Here is a 20,697-nt window from a genome sequence, read left to right on the forward strand (position 1 = left end):
GTGTGCGCTTCTTTTTTAATTTTATGTGATTTGAAATGTAGTCTGTATAACAAAAAGCGCGTGTGATGAAATTCATCAGCTGCAGCAGATTCACCAACCCACCGCTCCGAATTCGCGGATCGTCTATTGTGTGCCTGAAATTCAGATAAACAATGATTAAGCAAGATATAAACACGAAAACACAGCCAGCTTGTTTACACAATGCTGGCTACTACGTGCGCCTAGTACCAGGTTACTAGCTTTCATGTAGTCGATTGTGTTTGTAACTCAATGCAAGCGACGAAAGCTAACACCCACATCCGCCCATGATTGCTTGAAAGTGAAGCTACATAAAGCCACATCTCTTGTCGTTCAAGGAAGCTTGCGTTATATCATACGACGTCGGCATATTATTTCTGTGATATATATCGTATGTCATAGATGCTGTTGTTTTATTTGGAGTAGGCTACATCCAAAGATCGACAATCGATATTTTAGCAAAATGGCGCTTATTACGCGTTTTCTTTTGGGGGGGGGAGATGGAGGGGGACAAAATAATTTAGTTCACTATACATAACGACGATGATCGTCACATTAAGTTTAACGTGAACGATGCATATCTCTATCTAACCCTTGACCGTATGTAGATCAAGCAACACATATCTTCCATTTATGATGGTACTCTATGATCTGATAATTTAATTACTATAAAAAGATGGCAGATCTATCTTGATATCTATTTCAAATATGCATACATGGTAAAAATAAACAACCGTGTGGGTTCCTGCGGGACGTGCAGACACCTCTTTTTTTACCACTACCTTTGTTAAAATGGTTTGTACTTTTCTAAATAAATGTACAATTTTGTTTTTGCCGGGGTTCTCTTTTCCGATTCATCAAAAACTGTAAACATTGCGTATACCTTCATATGCGTTTTGTAATCATTTCACTATTCTTTCAAAGTGCGTTGACTTACATATATAATAAAAAGAATATACATAAACGGATTCATCACTGGTTTTTGGGACTCGTTATTGCACAAAAATTGTTGTTAGGGGCAATACCGTATATTGAAAAAGCGATTGCGTTTAATGGATCCAGATCTAACAGATGGCGGATAGTCCTTATTTTGACAAAGATGTCAGTTGTAACTCCTGCAAATGTTGATACAAAAGGCAATTAGCACTGTCGGTCATCGGCTCATATCGTATCCTAAAAATACGGACATGTACTTGTGTGACTTTGTGGTGCTATTGGTACACAATAGCAAGAAAAGCTTATATTTTCGTGACTGTAGATGAACACTCGGTGTTGAAGTGTTACATACGGGCTTTGATCATATGTGGTGCTGCTAAAGTAATCGATCGGTTGCTATAGTAGACATGAGCATAAAACTTTGGTCGCTACGGAAATATTTGCTGTTATTGCTGTAGATATAACACATCAAATTGCTAGCTCAGAAGAATCTCTTTACAACCATCCACTCCTGCTTAGCAATAATATGGCTAACAGTTCGACTGGAGCAGATGATATTATTATACGTGATATGTATTTGAACAACAACAGTGAAAGGGTGAATATGTATTAAACTCATGGGCTTTTACTCTTTTAGCAATTGACATCCTTCGTTGATTAGAAATGATTGCTTTGTGTCTAACCTGAATTTTTATATTCCGTACGTCATCTTCTTTTACCACGGTAATAACGCGTAAACGGATGATCTTTTTTTTCACACACTTTTTTAGCACCATAGACAGAGAACTTTCGTTATGCATTCGTTGAAAGTCTTAAACTATCAGCAATTTCGCAAAGTTGCGGATGCTGTCACAATCACCAAAGCAGCGTCGGCAGGCAGTGATAGTGTCATTAATGCCTAAATTAGGTCATTTATACACCGGCGATCATAAAAAATAACCCGAGTAGTTGCTCAGTTTAGCCGTTTTGTACTACGTGTAATAAAAGTGGCTGGAGGAAAAAAAGATTAACGACAAAAGTATTGTGTCGTGTGTATGTGGCTGGAAGCTGTACCATGTTAAACTCGAGCAAAATTTAATATTAGTTTGTAGGCATGCACACAAGCTGGTACGAGGAAGAACTGTTCATACGAAAACGTAAAAGGAAAAGAAATCAAGGTCGAGGATCATGTCCGAATGTAGCATAGCGCTAAAGCCACTTTGTTGATTGGTTGGTAACGTCCACAAAAGCCCCGCAAATCGCTTAACGAGCTCTCTTCTTAGACAGACAGACTGAAAGACAGACAGAGGGTTGCGAAGCGCGCGGTCGTCGTCACACACACTCACACACATCCACGCACGCCCTTTTTATTTTTCATTATACCGACTACCTCTCCCTTTTACTTTTCGCTTGGGCAATAGGAAGATCTTTATTTTTTGTTTTTTTTTTTCTTTCTCTTCCCCTCCTTAAACAAAAAAAAAACAGACACACACACAAACACCTTGGAATATTACCCATTAACTATTTATTATTATACAACAACAATTCCATGGCATCAGAAGCGAATACTCGGGATCTCCCTCCCGAGATTCTGGAGCAGCTTCAAAGTCTCGATTTGGAACTAGAAGAAGGCGACCTTACGAAAAAGGGCTACGAAAAGAAAAAAGCACAGTTATTACAACCTTATATTATTCAAGATGATGTGCCATCACCCTCACCGCCGCCGAAACAGGATGACCATCGCGATAACCACCACCACAACAACAACGATAATGACAATCAACAACAGCCATTGGAGGACTACTCGCAGTACGATCTGGAGCCCGAGCCATCAGCTGCAGATGTAACTGATTTTCTCGACTATTTGCCGTCACCAACACATTCTCCAACTCGGCCCGAGCCTGGTGCTGGTTTTATGGAAGAGAACCATCAGCGTATGCAACAACAGCAACAGCCAATGGCGACAAGCCCCACGCTTCATCAACAACAACCTATACAATCTTATCCACCACAACCACAACAACAACACTGGCAGCAGCAACAACAACAACAACCCTATTATCCTGGGGGAAACCAGTATTTTCATCCTGGAGCACCGGGCATGAACACGCCACGACCCAACTGGCAGCAACAACAGCAATATGGAATGCAGCGTCCAGCAGGACCTTATCCACAACAACCTAGACCAGGCTACGTACCGTATCAACAGCGTCCGCCCTATAATCGACCACCACCACCAGGAGCACCGCCATTTTCTTCACCTCGACCCATGTATCATCAAAGACCAGTTGCAGCAGGGCCACAGCAGGCTGTCGGTTCGCCGCGACCCATGTATCGACCTGCTCCTGGTATGCCTCCACCTCCACCTCCACAACAGCAACAACAACTTGCAGGAGCACCACGACCCATGGCACCTTATCCGGGTCGACCGATGCCGTCTGCACAAACAGTACCTGTACCTTCAGCAGGGCAGCCATCACGTCATACACGCACATCCTCACTCGAGTCGAGATCAGACGCAGCAAGTATCATGCAGCCACCACCACCAACACAAGCAGGAGCAGCGCAACGACCCAATTATGCTGGTTTCAACGGAAACCAAAGCCTAGATTTTGATGGTCGGCCCTCTACGAGTACTGATGATTGGGGTAAATAACGGGAAAACGGGGATATAGTATTAGAGTTATCTAAGAAGGTGTGGGGTATGCTAACACGTCTTTTATAAATGGACGATGAATTGTAGAAACAGCATCTATGAGCGGCAACAACAGCAACTGGCGACCTACATCAGGAAGAGCACCGTCCATCATGTCATCCACAAGCCATGCACGTGCCTCGGGAAGTCATTTTGCAATGATGGAAATGGCGCGTGCACCGATTATACGACGATCTTCACTCACACAGGGCCGCAGTCGCTATGGCAACAGTTACATGGCGTCGAGCTTCAAAGCGGTTGAACCCGCGCCTCAACCACGGCTCTTACTCGACGATCCAGCCGAACAAATGATCTTGGCGGACTTGGCAGGACGACAACAGTTGCCGTTACAACCACGTGAGATTCCATTCAGCATCATGGATCATACGAACGAACATGTGGATTTAAATCAGTTTCAAAACCTGGCTCAAGTGCTTCGTTATCGAGCGACCAAGAGTGGGAACGCACGGAATGCTGCATTTACAGTCGTAGACGGAAGAGGCAAAGAATCAGCGAGCATGACTTGGGAAAAACTCAATGCGAGGGCCGAGAAGGTGTCGCACATGATTCGTGAAAAGTCTGGATTACACCCGGGCGAGCGTGTCGCGTTGATCTATCGTAAATCGGAACATTTGGAATTTGTGGTTGCGCTGTTAGGATGCTTTTTAGCCGGCATGGTAGCTGTGCCAATCAATGCGGCCGAAGAATTGGCGGAATTGTCGTTTATTCTGAGCTTGACGAACGCGTATTTGGTGTTGACGACGGATTTTAATTTGAAGGCTTTTACAAGGGATATGCAGGCCAAATCGATTGAGTTTCCTTCGAATATCGATTGGTGGAAGACCACGGATTTTGGATCGTGGTATCCGGGCAAAAAGGGCGGCTATCCTACCATCCAAGTGCCAGATTTGGCGTACATTGAATATGCAAAGGCTACAAATGGCGAATTGAAAGGTGTGGCTGTGAATCACAAGACAATCATGTCTGGTTGTACTTCGTTCCAAGGTGCAGTGACCGAAACAAAGTCGTCTGTTACGCCGGGCGAACATGGTGATGAACTTAGGTTGACCCCTGTTTATAATGCAAGAGGGGGGGCAGACACTGTGGTCACGTATTTGGAACAACGGCAGCAGATTGGTTTGGTGATTTCTGTGCTATGGTCCATCTTTGCTGGCTGCCATACCGTATTTGCTAGCTCGAGCATTGTTGATACTCCAGCCGTATGGATCTATGTCCTTTCCAAATTCAAAGGTAAAAGTTTCTCTATCAAGGAAATTTGACAATGGGTGTTTTTTTTTTCTAACTTTGTACCGTTTCTGTAATAGCATCGATGGCACTGGCGGATTACTCTTCGCTGAATTTTATAGCAAAGTACTATCAAACACATACCAAGGAAGTCGTGAACCAAAGCAAAAAAGTGATGCCCGATTTGTCGTCGTTGCGCTTCCTGATGGTGGATTCACTGGTTGTGCGACCTGATTTGAACGATTTCATTGCCGAATCTTTGCTCAAGCCGTTAAAGAACAAAACACCGGCACAGACGATATGTGCTATCGCATCCTTGCCCGAACACGGTGGTATGATCATTGGTTTCCGAGACTTTTTGGGCCCGGCGCAATTGGAGCAAGAAGAGACAGTGGACCAAGCAAGTAGAGAGCCGTTGGTGACATCTGTGTTGGCCACAGGCAGTGCGCGCGATATTTTCGAGTGTACTTTGAATGCGGATGTGCTCAAGCTGAACAAGGTCACGGTCATGGCCACTGGAGAGCAAGCACGGAAAGATGCCGATTCTTCACCAGAGGTTGTCTGTGTTGGGTCCTTTGGATTTGCCATTCCTGAAGGTAATGAAAAAGAAAAGCTACTTGGGAGGAGATGTATGTATGTATGTTAACTGATAACTGTGGATATTTAGCAACGATTGCTATAGTGGACCCAGAGACAGGCGTCCTCTGCTCTCCTGATACGATCGGCGAGATCTGGGTCGATGCGCCATCCATATCCGGTGGGTTCTGGGCCATGCCGAAACACACAGAGGCCGTGTTCCATGCAAAGCCTATCATTGTCCCGCCAGAGACGCTTCGCCCTGAGATTTATGACCAAGAGTTTCTGCGGACTGGTTTGGTGGGAACAACGATCGGCGGCCGTGTGATTATATTTGGCCCGTACGAAGAGCGTGTGCGTCAGCAACGATTAGGGGAAACGTTTGGTTTGGAAGAAGTCTATTTCTCGACGAATATTTTGCAAACTTTGAAGAAGCACACACGGGTGGATCAATGGTTAGTGATTTTTAAGGGGGAGGGGAGGGAGCGAGTGCTACTACTTTATTTGTTTAAGCGTGTCACAAATGTTAACTTTTGCCATATATAGCACGATCTTTGAGTTGGCAGTAAATGATCAACATATGCCGATCGTTGCATGTGAGATAGCCAATGTTGCCAAACCCGAATTGGGCAAAGTGGCCAACGCGATCATTGACACTGTGCTCAATTTCCATGGACTCCGCATCTACGGCGTTATTGTGATGGCTCCCAACACCATGGCCCGATGGGTCAAGCATGGCCGACGACACGTGCACCCGCTGATGGTCAAGCGTGCGTTTATGAACGGTGAAATGCCCATCCGGTATCTCAAGATGGATGTGGACCGCACGGTCTTCAACTTGGCTGCGAACGAAGACGTCGTCAATGGACTGTGGCGATCTTTTGCAGCATACGACAAGGCCATCCGCACCGGCCAAATCATGCCTCGGCCGCAACAACAGCAACATACCGGCATGGAGACGGTGAGGGAGGTCATTGACGAACGCACTGATTTTGACCTGAACAAGTTTAGCAACATTGTCGATGTTTTGTTGTGGCGCACCAAACTGACGTCGGAAGAGGTTGCCTATATCGCCGTGACACAGGCGACCAATGGCACTGTGATCAATACCAAGCCGTACTCGTGGCGCAAGATCAACAGCAAGATTGCGGCTGGGGCCAACTACTTGATGAAGAAGGGCTGGAAGCGCGGACGAAAGGCATTGGTGTTGGTTCCGTTCGGCGTGGAGTGGATCCAGGCCATCTATGCATGTATGGTGTTGGGCGTGATCCCGGTTCTGTTTGAACCACCGGATCCAGAACAGAACCTACAGCGGTTAAAGGAAGAAGTGGCGGCCATGGTGAGCACGGTCCGTGATCTTGATGTGACGTACATTCTGACCAACTCGGCCTCGGAAGATATCATGAAGCACAAGAACACGTCCATGATGATGAAGCAAGTGATGATGCAGTACAAGGACAAGCGCTACAGATTGCCTGACTATACAAATATCGGTAAGGCTTCCAAGACGAGCAAGGTATTGGGTAAAGAGAGCGGATTCTATGTCAAGCCCGAGTGGTTCTCGACAGGTGAAACGTTCCCTGCACTCATCTCGGTGCACACGGCAATGGATGGCAGACACACGTACACGACGTATGGTCATGAAACGATCTTGGCGCAATGTCGTGCGCAAAAGACGACGTGTCAGCTCAAGGCGCAACGAAGCATCGTTGGTTCTGGACTGGGTGCATACGATGGTTTGGGAATGTTGCATTTTGCGTTCTGTGGTGTCTATGTTGGTAAGTGTCTTGTATCTCTATTATTGATGACAATAATGATTGACTATCTGTCATTCCTTGTGATTTACTAGGCTCGCCAACAATCATGCTGTCTGTAAGTGACTTTTATGCCAATCCATCCAGCTACTTTGAACTGCTGACACGATACAAAGGTAAATTTGACAAAAATTTCAGTTCCTCTTTTGAGAATTTTGTTGTTTTTTAACAAAGATATCAATATAGCCAAGGACGTTTGCTCGTCGCATCCGTTGATCCAGTATTACATGAATTACTCAAAGAAGCTGACTCCCATGGAACAAGGCAGATTTGCTTTGCCGACTGTTCAGAACTTGATGCTTGTTACCGAAGGCCGACCCCGTCCGGGATTATGTGCGTAACATCATTGCCAGCGGCTATAATGTATGGGAAGATGTATAGTTTGCTAACTCTGTGTTTTTTTTTTTGGCTTGATAGACCAACACATGGTACAAACATTTGCGTCAAGGCGTCTCGAAAAGGAAGCAATCAACACAGTATACAGCCATCTGGGCAACCCAATGATCACTACGCGATCCTATATGCTCATTGAACCGATCTCGTTGCTTGTTGATTTTGCATGGCTTCGCCAAGGCATCATTCGACCTCTTCCTATTGAAGATGAAGCGTACGGCATCATTCTGCACGACTCGGGTATTGTTCCTTCCAACACGATGGTAGCCATTGTGAACCCGGAAACAGGTGCTGTGTGTCCTAGCAATATGGTTGGCGAGATCTGGGTCTCGTCGGATTGCAATATCAAGGGCATTTATGGCCAAACCGAAGCAGAGCGTCAGGCCAAGTTTGAGGCGACGTTGGCAGGTGCTGATCCACGCATCAAATATATGCGCACAGGCGATCTGGGCTTTTTGTGGAACGTACAACGACGTGTCGACAGGGGCCAGCCAGTGATTGAAGAAGGACAGTGTTTGTTTGTGCTCGGTGCAAAGAGTGAAACGATTGAACGGAACGGATTGATCCATTTCCCATTCGATGTGGAGCTTACCGTCGAGCGTTGTCATCCTGGCATTGTACCTGGAGGATGGTAAAGTCTATCTTACGAGAGAGAGAGAAAAAAAAAAGTATTGGGTTATCTTAATCTCATGAAAATATTTCAAAAATGTAGTATCATTTTCCAAACAGGACAAGAAATTGTTGTGCTAGCAGCTGTCAAGGCAAACAACCACGCACTCTCGTCTGTACCCTTGATCGTCAATTCCATTCTTGAGAGCCACTCGTTCCTTGTCGACACGGTTGCGATTATTCATAGCAACCAGTTGCCACGGACACGATTTGGCGAGAAGCAGCGTAGAAAGGCCATGGCCTCTTTCTTGGAAAAGCAGTTGCCAGTATTGTACGTGAGCCGTATCACGAACCAGCACGAACCGCTGAGTCTGCCCCAATGGACTCAATCGCAGTACGATATCGACACACAATCTGTTATTTCAATGTCGCAGCAGCAGCAACAACCGCAGCCACCACTTTCTGTCAGCGGCCGGTCGATGAGTGGAGGAGATAACAATACAGAGATTGGACGCAGTGATAGTATTCCAAGCCAACTGGAACGACGCGACACTGGCAGCTCTAAGCAATCAGGCACTCGCATTTCGTCTATGCCTACTTCGCCTGCAGTGGCAGGACCACCGCCACAATCACTTTATTAATAATAATCCATTTCCTTTGTCGTCGTCTTCGTCATCGTCGTCTCACACTGGATATACCCCCTCACGGTCCCTCCTACACTACTCCAAATTGTGCTCTTTTCCCCTCGCTCATTATTTTATTACCTTTAATTATGTTCTCTTTCAAAGCCAAAACAGACTTTTTTCTTCTTAGTATACACCACTTACTTCCTGCGTCTCTTTTCCACCTAATTAACCATGTCGCGCATTCATTTTTTTTTTTTGGGTTGCTCCACACACACACACACTCTCTCTCTTTTGAGGCCACAACAATTCCAGTCCCTTTTTTGTTATTACAAACTAATTCAGTATAGAAACCTCTACATTCACTTTTATTTCCAAAACAAAGATGAAGTCTTAGTATCATCACAAAGTCCTTCTGTTCTCTCTCTCTCTCTCTCTCTCTTCACACAATCCCCAATCAAACAAACAAACAGTACTATCACCTTCATCCCCTCCCCTCCCCCATCCTTGTACAGTAACTTTTGGTAAAAAACGAAATAAAATAAAGAAAACCATCGTTCTCTAGATAATCTATTAAAATGCTTGTTTCAGGCAAAATATCCTCGATGCTTTGAAACGGTTTGTTTTCCTCCCAGACGACACAACTAAATAAAGATGAACGTATCACGTACTGTACAAAAGCAGTAGGTATCTCTGTTCATGCTGCTTTCCACACCTTTATTGTATGTCTATCATAGGTCCACCTTTTGGGAGCAAATTATATTAATACTCAATGGTGCCAAAAAGCTCTTTACTCTCAACCAACACTATGGACGATGGGAGTTCCAACGGGGATCGCCACGCAAATTCGTTGGTTCCGGGGAAACATCGAAAGGTTCTCCAAACCATTTCCTGAAGAAGGATGATGTCTGTCAATCATTATAGTACGCTGCTGTCCATAATGTGGTACGTAATTCAGGCTCCCCAGTCTGCATTATAATAGACCTCCATGTAGATACTAATAGGCCATCGCGTACTCACTCACTGTCTAAACAGCATAACATCCAAGATGGGGGGCAAGCTTGAGGAAGATCACGTAAAGTATACTAGATCCAATTAGATGATTCTAAAGATTCCATTCTGTTATTATTACTATTGTAGTAATAGTAGTGCGTGAAAGCATGGAAAATGAAAAATAAGGAAGCCAGCTCCCGAGTGTTATAGATCAAGTACTATTTACAATTATTTTTTCTTCCAGGAACAAGGTGGGGACGGGGGAGGGCCAAACTCAAGGATCGGTCGGTATGCCTGTTGGCCCACGTTGCATGATATGACGTCTAAACAAAATAGACTCGCATATTTTTCGATATTCGGGTTTATATTGCAATTCATCTGTAGTATTTGTTAATGCATAATTCCGCGGAATATATATGCGCTAAGGCGGGGGGTGGGGGGCGCGGGGAACAGGTAACAAACAAAACTTACATCCGGAAATGACCGGTCCGTCGATGTCATAGACACGTTCTATGTAACTCCGTACAACGCCTCCGACAAGTTCAAAGTCGGTTCCCAGTTCAATATCGGAGCGCAGTGACAGTGTCTTGCTGTCGTCGTCGTCAACAACAAAAAGAGTCCTGTTTGGCAAGTGACCGGGTATTCGATCGGTCTTTCCTATATAACATAAAAAAGTTTGGAAGTTGTGAGAGATCTCTTGTCTGTGCCAACAAACAAAACAAACAGACAAACAAAAGAAAGCACACACTTACCAAAAAGAAATGCGTTCCATGCCATGAACCATTTGCGTTCAATCAAGTATGAGTCTTGGTGACTCTGTTGAGACCAAAGCAACCGTCGTTCTATCACCCTGCGTTGTTCAATGGCTCGGATTTTCGATTGTGGATCCGTGGGTAACGTGTCCATCACAGCACTTATGATGCGACGCACCAGATAGCGTTCTCCCATGGGCTTGTCCATGCTTGGAAAGCCCCAAAATCCAACTGTAGCAACAAATGCAAAGTTCTTATTTAAAAAAAAGTGGCCCAGACCACCTGTTCCTAAGTAACGATGGCCCCATGTGAAAATAGCTTTCGTTACCAGGTTTGCCCTTGCCACATGCAAAGCACCACACCTCACACAAATGTAGAGACGTCAACTTGAGCACAAATGCATGGCCCGTCGCATGATAGTGTTCGCGTACATGGCCGGGATTCGCTTCCGGTATAAAAGACGCATCGCCACAGCCGACGAATTGGCAGTCTGGATGTAAGCACATTGCTCCTGGTTTTTGCTGACAATGCAAGCATTTTCCCTTGTTCTCGCCGTCGTTATCATTGGACGACGACGACGACGACGACGACGCTAGGAGAGTGTTCCAAAGCAGCATGGATTTGCACTTTTTCAATACGTGTTGGTCATTGTTGTAAAGTGCACGGTTGTGGATGTGAGGACATGTGTTTGCCAGATCGCCCGAGACATAGAGCTGCCACCAGGTCTGATTTGGATGGAGATAAGCAATACCGTATTGCCGTGCACATAATTCGCGCCAAAAGCGTTCGTCACCTTTGAGCTGAAACAGCGATTTGCATGTCCGGAGCAACCGAAGCGAGTCTCGTGGTGGCACAAAGCGTAGAATGCACCACAGGATCTCGTTGGGAAGATCGAGCAATAACATGGGCCAAGCTTTTCTATCTTGAGCAAGAGAGAGAGAGAGTGTAAAGAGAAAGGGTTGCTTGCTATCATTGGCCCGAGCTGGGGTTCAAACAAAAAAGTGACCCAAGCGCTGCATGAATGTGAGACATTTAGACCTAACAATATCGGAACATATTTTATATGGGCAAGTGAATGAGTGAGTGAGTGAGGGGGGCATATATAGTCAGCTGATTGGGGTGGGGGAGAAAACCAAGCAAGCCTTTTTTTACTATATACAAGAACTATTAACAATTCAGAGAATGAAGTTCCTGGAAATTGATTCTTTGGAACAACTAAACAGTGTTTTTCGGTGGGAAACGCCTGAATGCATACTGAATGGCAGAGTGGAAGCCTATTCTTGTAAGTTTACTCTCTTTCTTCTTCGCGTGTGTGTGGGGGTAGTGGTAGTAGTAGTAGTAGTAGTAGTTGTAGGTAGTAACACTCTATTCAATTCTTCTTTGTTATAAAGGCAAATCGGCGGGTTCCGACAAGAAACTATTCAAGCAACTCGAAAGCCGGTATACGACAATTACAGCGGGTGGGACGACTAGCAACGAGTTGACACCAGGATCAATATCACCAGATACCAATGATTTGTCCATCATTTCACCATTCGGTCGATTGGACGAAGCAGCACCACGAAAAACATTCTTTTATCTCCTGGCGACGTTGAATGCGTCATTTCCTGAACATGACTTTGGCGACGTGCGGCCTGACCAGTTTAGCAAGCAGCCGTCGCTTGACCTCGTTATCAACTCAGTCAACACAACCTTGTTTAACCTCGGAAATGATTTCATTGTCAATCGATATCGGTAATTAATGGGATTGTGGGGGGGGGTGTTTATTAAAAGAAAGATCATTATGACGTTAAAAAGGGTCGTACTACTGTATCCGTGTCTGTCCTCTCTATCTGAACCGAATTTTATAAATATATGTGTAGAATGTGGGATATATTGGATGATCTAGTGCGATTACATGAATGCGACGTGTACAGTTATAATCCGGATATCGACGAGGATCCTATGAATGAGGACGGTTATTTGTATGTTTGATGTTTATATACTCTGTGTGTGTGTGTGTGTAAATTGCGTAGGGTCCGGTATCTAATTTACTCACGTTACGCGGTGCTGTGGGGGTGGATGGGTGGTAACCTGTTGGATTTAAACAGATGGTCGATGAATTATTTCTTCTTTAATCGCAAGCTGAAGCGGATGATCTTTTTCTCGGTCAAGAGCCAAAGGTTAGTTGGGACAATGAAATCGAGAAAAGGACAAAGGGCTAAATGACTGTTGTAGCATTGCAAATATGTCTGCGGACGAAGACGATGAGGTACAAGACGATGAAGACGACGATGATATGGAGGACAATGCTCGGTAAGCTTTGTGTGTGTGTGTGTCTGGAAGGGAGGAGAACAAGTCATATCCAACAGAGTTTGTTGGGGGTGTTTGGTGGCAAACTAATAATGTGAGAAAGAGAGATCGCCGCGAATCACGCTAACCTTACCCTTTTCTCTCCGTTCTCTTTCTCTCTCTCTCTCTCTCTCTCTCTCCCGCGCGGCCCATACACAGACGACGGCGACACGACTACATGGTCATGGGTGACATGGAAGTGTAGCTGATAAGCAACAACAAGACTAGGGAAATAATAATTGCGCCATTATGACATTATCTTTTCCTTTAAGCACTAATGGTGTTAGTGTGTGTGTGTGTGTGTTGCTGTGGATGTTGGGTCTCGGAATTCGCTCCTTGTGTCCTTCCTCTTAGCAGTTTCATAAATAACATTTCTTCTTCTTCTTACTGTGTGTGTTGTGTGTGTGTGTGTGTGTGTGTGTGTGTGTGTGTGTGTGTGTGTGTGTGTGTGTGCAAAAGGGCAACTGGTGGCTCTCGGCTTCAACCCCTGAACGCGCAGCTCTTGTTTATTTTACTTTTTTTTTTTTACCCACCCACACACACTTCTCTGCCCCCCTTTGCCCCACACACACACACACTCATACACACACATACTTGCTAATAAGTAAACTATTGATGTCTGCGTGATGAAAGCAAAATACAGAAAGGATCCCACGCCCACAACTATCCATGCGATCGCTTTCCGCTCTCTCCCCCCCCCCACCCACCCACCCACGCCAGAGAACAGCCCCTTTTTAGGTCGCGCAAGACCAAAACAGATGGCTGGTGCATATTTATAAAAAAAAGAACTGCTGTGCCTTTTTCTTTTCTTTTCTTTTCTACTTTACCTCTACTCCACTACTACTAACGACATACTGAAATAAGAGAGAAAAAGATGCCAGCTCATCGATCACGAAGTAACAGCGCACATGGCGCTATCACCTCCACCGCAACCGCAGCCAGCTTCAGCAGCAACAGCACTAGTAGTAGTAGTAGTAATAGTGATAGTAGTAACAACACGGGTGCGCACAAGCCAAGATTGTTTCAATGCACTGGGTATGGCGACTGTCGTATGGTCTTTACTCGTAGTGAACACTTGGCTCGACATGCTCGGTAAGCACATCATCTTTTATGAGTTGCCCATTCCATCATCGTCATCATCATCATCCGAGAGCCAGTCGCTTATATATCAGTTATTCACATCATGTTCTATTTTTCTGGATTTTAGCAAACATACAGGAGAGGTACAACCTAATGTTCATTCTGCGCCCTCGCATATGCATACATAACACTACACGGCCCCGCCCTACTACTATAGCTTACATTGAGGACTAACAATCCATATATTGCATCATCCATAACAGAAACCGTTCCAATGCATTATGCCGGACTGTAACAAGATGTTTAGCCGATTCGATAACATGATGCAACATACGCAAACACACAGAAACCATCAACAGCATCATCTTCAGCAACAACAACAACAACCTATGCTGCGAAGACGACGTCGTAGTAGTACCTCCAGCACCTCCAGCAGCAGCAGTGATAATACTAGTGTTTCTAGTGTATCTAGTGTAGCGACCTTGTCGGATCATGATCCCGTGACCACCACCACCACCACCACTGCCACTGCCAACAACAGCAACAACAACAACAAAGCCAACATTACCACAAAACGAGAGCAGCCACGACGCTTGTCCATTGCCGATCTTTGTAACCCTTTGATTAACGAAGGTGGTGGTCATCGCAGCTCCATCATCTGTACAACTCGTACGCAACCATCATCATTGTCATTCCCAGCAACAAAGCAGAAACAACCCATAATGCTGGATGACGGTGATGATACAAAGTCAAAGAAGAGCAACAACAGGCCAATGCTGCTGTTGACACCCGATGAAATGGAAGCACTTCAGGCGTTTGGACGTTTGCAAAGAGCGACGACGCCTGACCTTTATGATTCGTTACGCGAACTCGTTTCCGACCGACAACAGCAACAGTGTCCCTGTCTTTGAGAAGAGCACAGACATTCGCCTTAAAAAACCTGCACCACCTCCAATATCGTTTTCTGTACTATATCCTTTTATCTTTTATAAAAAAACAAAAACAAACGAACCCTCACTTTTTATATGACTGCTGTACCATTTCTTCCCTTCTTTGTTTGTTTTGAAATTATTATTATTATTATTAGTATTCTGTTCATAGTTTTCTTCTTCATGTGTTTATATCCCCCCCCCCACACACACACAATCCCCGTCAAATCGCTATGTGAAATATATATATGTATATGATATCATAAACCTGGCTGTGTCAGAAAAAAAAAGTCCCTTGTCAACAAGAAGACGAGCGGATCCGATAGAGGGGCGGAAATGGGGCCGGGGGCCAAAGTGTAAGCAGCAGTACGTAGTAAGTTATAAGCCGGGCGACTCATGTGATATCGACCGGTTCCAAACGGAAACAACTCCGCCAGCCGAAAAGTGTGTTAGCATATGAAGCGACGCGTTTTCCCCAGAACACAAGGGCTTCTTTCTTTCTTTCTTTCTCTTTACACACATTACACTTTTCTTTACTTCAGGTGAGTCATTATATGTAACTTGTCGTTGGTCGGGTGGATGGGGGCAACATTGCTAACGTTATCCTTACTCTCTATTCTCTTTTCACCACACATAAAAGCAAAATGACTCGCAACTTTTTCATTGGTGGCAACTGGAAGATGAACGGCTCGGTGAGCCAAGTCAAGACCCTTGTTGACATGTTGAACGGCACAAGCATTCCTGCTGGCACGGGTAACTTTCTTCTTCTTCTTTTTCTTCCCCCGGCCACCCCGGAAACCTTATAAAACATAACCACACATATTCTTTATCCCACACAACCTTCAAGAAAACTGGTCTTTTTTTTCCTCTTTAACTATTGAACATACACACAAAAATTTAACGTGAAACATTATCCGTTTCTTCTTACAGAGGTCGTTGTTGCTCCTCCCGCCATCTATATTGACCGTGTTCGCCAGACCTTGAAAAAGGAAATTGGCGTTGCTGCCCAGAATTCCTATGTCAAGGCCAGCGGTGCTTACACGGGTGAAATCAGGTAAAGCTTTTCTTTTTTGATCAGTGATGGTTTCGCTAGAAAGATGGTTTTGCTGATGAAACATAAATAGCCCCGAGCAATTGAAGGATATGGGCATTGATTGGGTCGTCCTCGGTCACTCTGAACGCCGCGAATACTTTAAGGAATCTGATGAGGTAAAACAAAACAAAGGTCCTGATTGCTTTAACGAGATGGGGGGTTGGGCGAGGTGATAGATCAGCAAAAAAAAAATGGGAAGTTGAATATACTGAACTCAAAATGTTGGGGAATTAAGTTCGTCGGTGAAAAGACCGCTCATGCCTTGAACGCCGGTGTCAGCGTCATTGCTTGCATTGGTGAAAAGTTGGAGGAGCGTGAGGCCAACGAGACCACGGCCGTCGTCACCCGTCAATTGAAGGCCATTGCCGACCAGATCAAGGACTGGACCAATGTTGTCGTTGCCTACGAGCCTGTTTGGGCCATGTAAGTTCTAAAGAATAAAAAAATGTTGTGTGTTTGTGTGTGTGGGGTTCGTTATCAATCCCATCCGATTATATAGATGCACAATCTAATCTATGTATTACTCTCTCTCTCTCTCTCAATCATTTAAAATTAACTTAGTGGTACTGGCAAGGTCGCTACTCCTGAACAGGCCGAGGAAGTCCATGCTACTCTTCGCAAGTGGCTCGAGGACAACGTCTCCCAGGATGTCGCTAACAAGACCCGCATCATCTATGGTGGTTCCGTCAAGGGCAGCAATGCTGCTGAGTTGGGTAAGTTTTCTCTCTCCGTATACCACTTTAAATGATCTTTAAAATACTGAGAAAGAAAAATGCCCTTCCCCACCTATCTTTTTAAAATTATACAGGCAAGAAGGAAAACATTGACGGTTTCCTTGTCGGTGGCGCTAGCTTGAACGAGGACTTTGTCACCATCTGCACTGCTAAGCAGTAAACCCTTTTTCCCCCATGTAACCTTCTTGCTTTCCCCCCCTCATACATACATACATACACACACACACATCCCAAGGAGTCTCTCTTTGTTTTACAAACCAAAGGTTTCTTGAAAAAAGAAAATAGCCCCTATCAAAACAACTGTACAATAAAAAAGATATGTCTTGCTACATCATATTTCTGGAGGAGGGCGGGAAACCGCGGGGAGAAGGGGTTGGGGTCCGTGTCATGTCCCCCGCTCACGCAAACTTGTTATTTCAAAATTAACATTTTGCTGTCGGTTGCTGCCAGAGCAACCAGTGCATGCATACCATGGCAACCATTGCTACCATGGCAACAAGTAGAAAGATAAGCATATCTTGGGGGGGAAGATCTCCGTTGTTATTATAAAGACAGTTTGACGTTTGGTGGGTTTTTACAGACATACTATTAATAACAAACAGTACTTACACGTACATATTATAACGAAATATAAGGATGGATTTATAAAGATAGGGTGGTGCGATTGTGTTTAAAGAAAGTATAGAGGGCTATGTATACATAAATATATCGAGATACAAAAAAAAGAGGCCGTTGTTGATGCGGGGGAAAGTGTTTAATGAGAGATGAGGGAATGGGGCTAGTAGCCGTCCTTTTTACTGGTGCTACATATATTATAGTTTGCTTGGGCTAATGATGATAATACTCCTTGTCTTCCTCTGCTGGCAGTGGCGCAGCCGGCTCAGTCTCGCCTGCCAACTCTTCCAAAGTCTTGCCCTTTGTTTCCGGAATCAAAAAGGACGAGAAAATACCGGTCAACATGAAAAAGGCGAACAGTTGAAGCAAATGGTTGATCCAGGCATTGGGGCCACCAATATCCTTCAAAAGACCAAAGCCAACTTGGGCGACAATGGCTCCCACCTTGCCAGAAGCTGCAGAGATACCGTGCGCGGTCGAGCGGTAGCGAGTAGGGTAGCATTCACCAGGGACAATAAAGGTAGTGGCATTGGGACCCTAAACAAAAAGAGGAGGGATCTTCTCTGTTATAGAGGAAGTTTCTGGAATACTACTGCTACTTACAAAGTTAAAAAAGATTTGGGTGAGCGTGTACAAGACGATGAACAATGGCACAGAGTAGTCGAGAATGGCGTGATAACCGAAACCAAGGATGATGAAAAAGGCTGTGAGCATGCAGAAGCCCATGATTTGGATGGTCTTGCGGCCAAGGTAGTCCACAGTGAAAACGGTGATCCAATAACCGGGAACTAGAATAAACAAAACAAGGTCATTGTTAGAATTCGCTTTCTATGATAATGAGAGAGACGGAGCAATAAGAAGGGGAAACTTACCAGAGCCAAGCAAGTTAATGATGATATTGCCAACACAAGTCTGGAAGACGGCACTGTATCATGGGCTTCAAATGATTAGAAAACTACCTTGGCCATGTTGCTATAAAAAGACTTACGTGTACGGATCGTCACCACCGGCAAAGCCAATGTTTTGCAAAATGATCGAGTTATTCAAACCAAGACCATACCATGCCACGTCCAGCGCGAACCAAGAGTAAGCGGTACCAAAGAGCATACGAGCGTTTCTGGGCTGGCCAAAGAAATGGCAGAAATCGGACCACGAGGCGGTGGTGATAACAGGCGAGTCAGTACGAGTGACGGCGACATTATCACTATAGTCACCAGCAGCAGCGCCGTATTCAATGAAAGCCTTGGCATCCCGTAGACCCTTTTCGATCTTTTGCTCAACGTCCATGGTGTAGCGAGGGGTCTCGGGGATGGTGAGACGATAGTAGAGGGCTATGCAACCGGGCAAGGCGCCGAGACCGACAACGATGCGCCAGACAAAGTCGAGGTTTTGTGGGTTGGCATGGATCGCGTTCTGGGCCGCAGCGGTGGCGATCAAACCGACGAGACTCGCGGCGACTTGACCAAAGCCTTGCATGGCAAAGACGGCGGCCATCATGGCGCCACGCCGTTTTGTGGTCGCAAACTCAGAGGTAATGACGGAGGATAAAGGGTAGTCGCCACCGATGCCAATGCCGACAATGATGCGCCAAAAGGTAATGATGGCCCAGAAGGAAACAGTGGGGCCGTTGCCGGCCAGTGCTTGGCCTACGGTGCCAATGATCATGATGATGAGTTCGATGCCGTACATGCGCTTACGACCCAGTCGGTCGGCTAGCCATCCAAACAGAAGCTGGCCAACCACTGTGCCGACGGAACAGGAGACTTTGATGGCCATGTCAACATCGTGCGGTGTCTTGTTGCCTTGCTCGCCCCAGTAGACGTAGCCGATCATCGTGGATACTAGGTTGATGGCAAAAATGTCGTAGGCGTCTGTAAAAAAACCGATGCCAGACACTATACATGCGCGGATATGAAACCAGCCAAACTTGGCATCGTCGAACTAGTATATATGCAAATATAAGCATCATGCAGTAGTGTGGTGGTGGTAGCTAGATCATATTGTACCTCTTCCAACGCCATCCGACGGCGCTCCATGATTTCAATACCAGAGTTCACCTTGTAAGTTTCCTCAGAAGTGACCGGGTCGTTGACTGGTTTAGTCATTGTTTTCTGGTAACAAATGAATAGACGCGGGAGAGAGGTATCAATATAAGATAAAAAAGAAAGAGGAGGGAAGAAGAAATCAAACAAAAAAGGCAAAGAGGTCGAGAATAAGTACAGTAGTACATAGGATCATTTATGTGTTGATAGTAAAAGTAGAGAGGATCAGCGCGTGAGTTTGAAACCAAATGTCTTTGATGGCCCAAAAGCCTGTCGTTAACTCCATGTGCCCTCTCCACGACCTTCTTTTTTCCAATTTCGTCAAAAAATTTAAAATGCCCTCCAGCAGAAACCTCCCCACAGCCAATAGCTGCATCCAATATCGTCCACGCCCCATCTTGCTCTGACAACAAAAACGGTAAATAAGTCCTATTACCGTAATTTCCTTATTATTGTGTAAAAAAAACAAATTAAGATTTAAAAAGTTATCCCGAACGCTATCTCGTCCAATGCAGCCATGTCACCCAAACATGAAAAAAAACAATTGGTGGTGGTATATGGTAATACAGCTTTTTGTGATGCGACCAGAGAGTATGGTAGATTGAAGATTGTCTGTGTCGTCTCTCTCTCTCCCAGAATCAGCCATTGGTTTTGTTACACCAAAGAAATTCTTCGCAGCATCATGTGTTACTATAACACACACACACACACTCTCTCTCTCTCTATCTCTCTCGATCACCATCATCGTCATCATCCTATCGTGTATATTAGCAGTAAAAAAGAAATGAAGGGATGTCAGAGGAGGAGGAGAGTCAGCAGATATCATCTTAATGTATGTCCCGGCTAAAAAAATTGCTGATATCATATGATGCACTTTATAAATTGACAGCAAACTGTAAGTTTGACTTTCTTATATTTGCAGGGTGATTTACAACGGAAAGGGGGGTATTCTTTAGATCTTTTAAGCGTAGTAGCAGCAGTATCGCCGGTTGATGCGGTTTTAGTTTATAGATAAATATCACTTTTTTCCCTCCACGTGGACGGGAAAAAGCTTAACGTCAAAAGTGATGGGCGGCTCTTACTTGTTCACATGGGTATGTGTGGGGGAAGGAATGATTGTTTCATGAACCTGCAAGTCTGCGCCCTTGCCTGTTGAGGCTATTATAGTTCATTGACTGCGCCGCACAATAAAAGAGGTAAGTCTAACATAGAGTTAATACTTGAGGTTGGTTTTAAGAAA

At 45.0% G+C, this 20,697-nt stretch overlaps 7 protein-coding genes across 7 annotated transcripts; 5 read left to right on the top strand and 2 right to left on the bottom strand.

The window, feature by feature from the left end:
* Window positions 1-3,936: 3,936 nt before the first annotated feature.
* Window positions 3,937-8,906, top strand: BDB00DRAFT_756293 (uncharacterized protein; the record flags this gene model as incomplete). Its single annotated transcript, XM_053118896.1, has 8 exons — window positions 3,937-4,879; window positions 4,954-5,469; window positions 5,541-5,904; window positions 5,996-7,227; window positions 7,299-7,379; window positions 7,450-7,596; window positions 7,681-8,287; window positions 8,369-8,906. 8 exons carry the CDS (start codon window positions 3,937-3,939, stop codon window positions 8,904-8,906), a joined length of 4,428 nt encoding a protein of 1,475 aa, XP_052983830.1.
* A 1,249-nt stretch (window positions 8,907-10,155) lies between these two features.
* BDB00DRAFT_756131 (uncharacterized protein) lies at window positions 10,156-11,538 on the bottom strand (the record flags this gene model as incomplete). Its single annotated transcript, XM_053118885.1, has 5 exons — window positions 10,156-10,259; window positions 10,353-10,533; window positions 10,626-10,842; window positions 10,931-11,181; window positions 11,272-11,538. 5 exons carry the CDS (start codon window positions 11,536-11,538, stop codon window positions 10,156-10,158), a joined length of 1,020 nt encoding a protein of 339 aa, XP_052983831.1.
* A 277-nt stretch (window positions 11,539-11,815) lies between these two features.
* On the top strand, window positions 11,816-13,169 carry BDB00DRAFT_868165 (Maf1 regulator-domain-containing protein; the record flags this gene model as incomplete). Its single annotated transcript, XM_053126438.1, has 6 exons — window positions 11,816-11,915; window positions 12,025-12,367; window positions 12,496-12,597; window positions 12,724-12,795; window positions 12,851-12,928; window positions 13,124-13,169. The coding sequence occupies 6 exons, from the start codon at window positions 11,816-11,818 to the stop codon at window positions 13,167-13,169; spliced, it is 741 nt and encodes a 246-aa protein (XP_052983832.1).
* BDB00DRAFT_581031 (uncharacterized protein) lies at window positions 13,037-13,665 on the top strand. Its single transcript, XM_053117934.1, has one exon. The coding sequence runs from the start codon at window positions 13,242-13,244 to the stop codon at window positions 13,563-13,565; it is 324 nt and encodes a 107-aa protein (XP_052983833.1). The 5' UTR covers window positions 13,037-13,241; the 3' UTR covers window positions 13,566-13,665.
* Window positions 13,666-13,675: 10 nt separating this feature from the next.
* On the top strand, window positions 13,676-15,196 carry BDB00DRAFT_803187 (uncharacterized protein). Its single transcript, XM_053121993.1, has 3 exons — window positions 13,676-14,056; window positions 14,172-14,187; window positions 14,308-15,196. Exons 1-3 carry the CDS (start codon window positions 13,839-13,841, stop codon window positions 14,953-14,955), a joined length of 882 nt encoding a protein of 293 aa, XP_052983834.1. The 5' UTR covers window positions 13,676-13,838; the 3' UTR covers window positions 14,956-15,196.
* A 205-nt stretch (window positions 15,197-15,401) lies between these two features.
* Window positions 15,402-17,183, top strand: BDB00DRAFT_803189 (triosephosphate isomerase). Its single transcript, XM_053121994.1, has 7 exons — window positions 15,402-15,515; window positions 15,614-15,726; window positions 15,904-16,027; window positions 16,098-16,182; window positions 16,302-16,489; window positions 16,628-16,779; window positions 16,875-17,183. Exons 1-7 carry the CDS (start codon window positions 15,430-15,432, stop codon window positions 16,958-16,960), a joined length of 834 nt encoding a protein of 277 aa, XP_052983835.1. The 5' UTR covers window positions 15,402-15,429; the 3' UTR covers window positions 16,961-17,183.
* On the bottom strand, window positions 17,184-19,620 carry BDB00DRAFT_803190 (phosphate:H+ symporter). Its single transcript, XM_053121995.1, has 5 exons — window positions 19,422-19,620; window positions 18,404-19,356; window positions 18,288-18,340; window positions 18,019-18,203; window positions 17,184-17,952 (listed from the first exon to the last, which is right to left on the bottom strand). Exons 1-5 carry the CDS (start codon window positions 19,518-19,520, stop codon window positions 17,629-17,631), a joined length of 1,614 nt encoding a protein of 537 aa, XP_052983836.1. The 5' UTR covers window positions 19,521-19,620; the 3' UTR covers window positions 17,184-17,628.
* Window positions 19,621-20,697: the final 1,077 nt, after the last annotated feature.

The sequence above is a fragment of the Zychaea mexicana genome, assembly GCF_025766255.1.
Source record: "Zychaea mexicana strain RSA 1403 chromosome Unknown BDB00scaffold_8, whole genome shotgun sequence".
Lineage (NCBI taxonomy): Eukaryota > Fungi > Mucoromycota > Mucoromycetes > Mucorales > Lichtheimiaceae > Zychaea > Zychaea mexicana.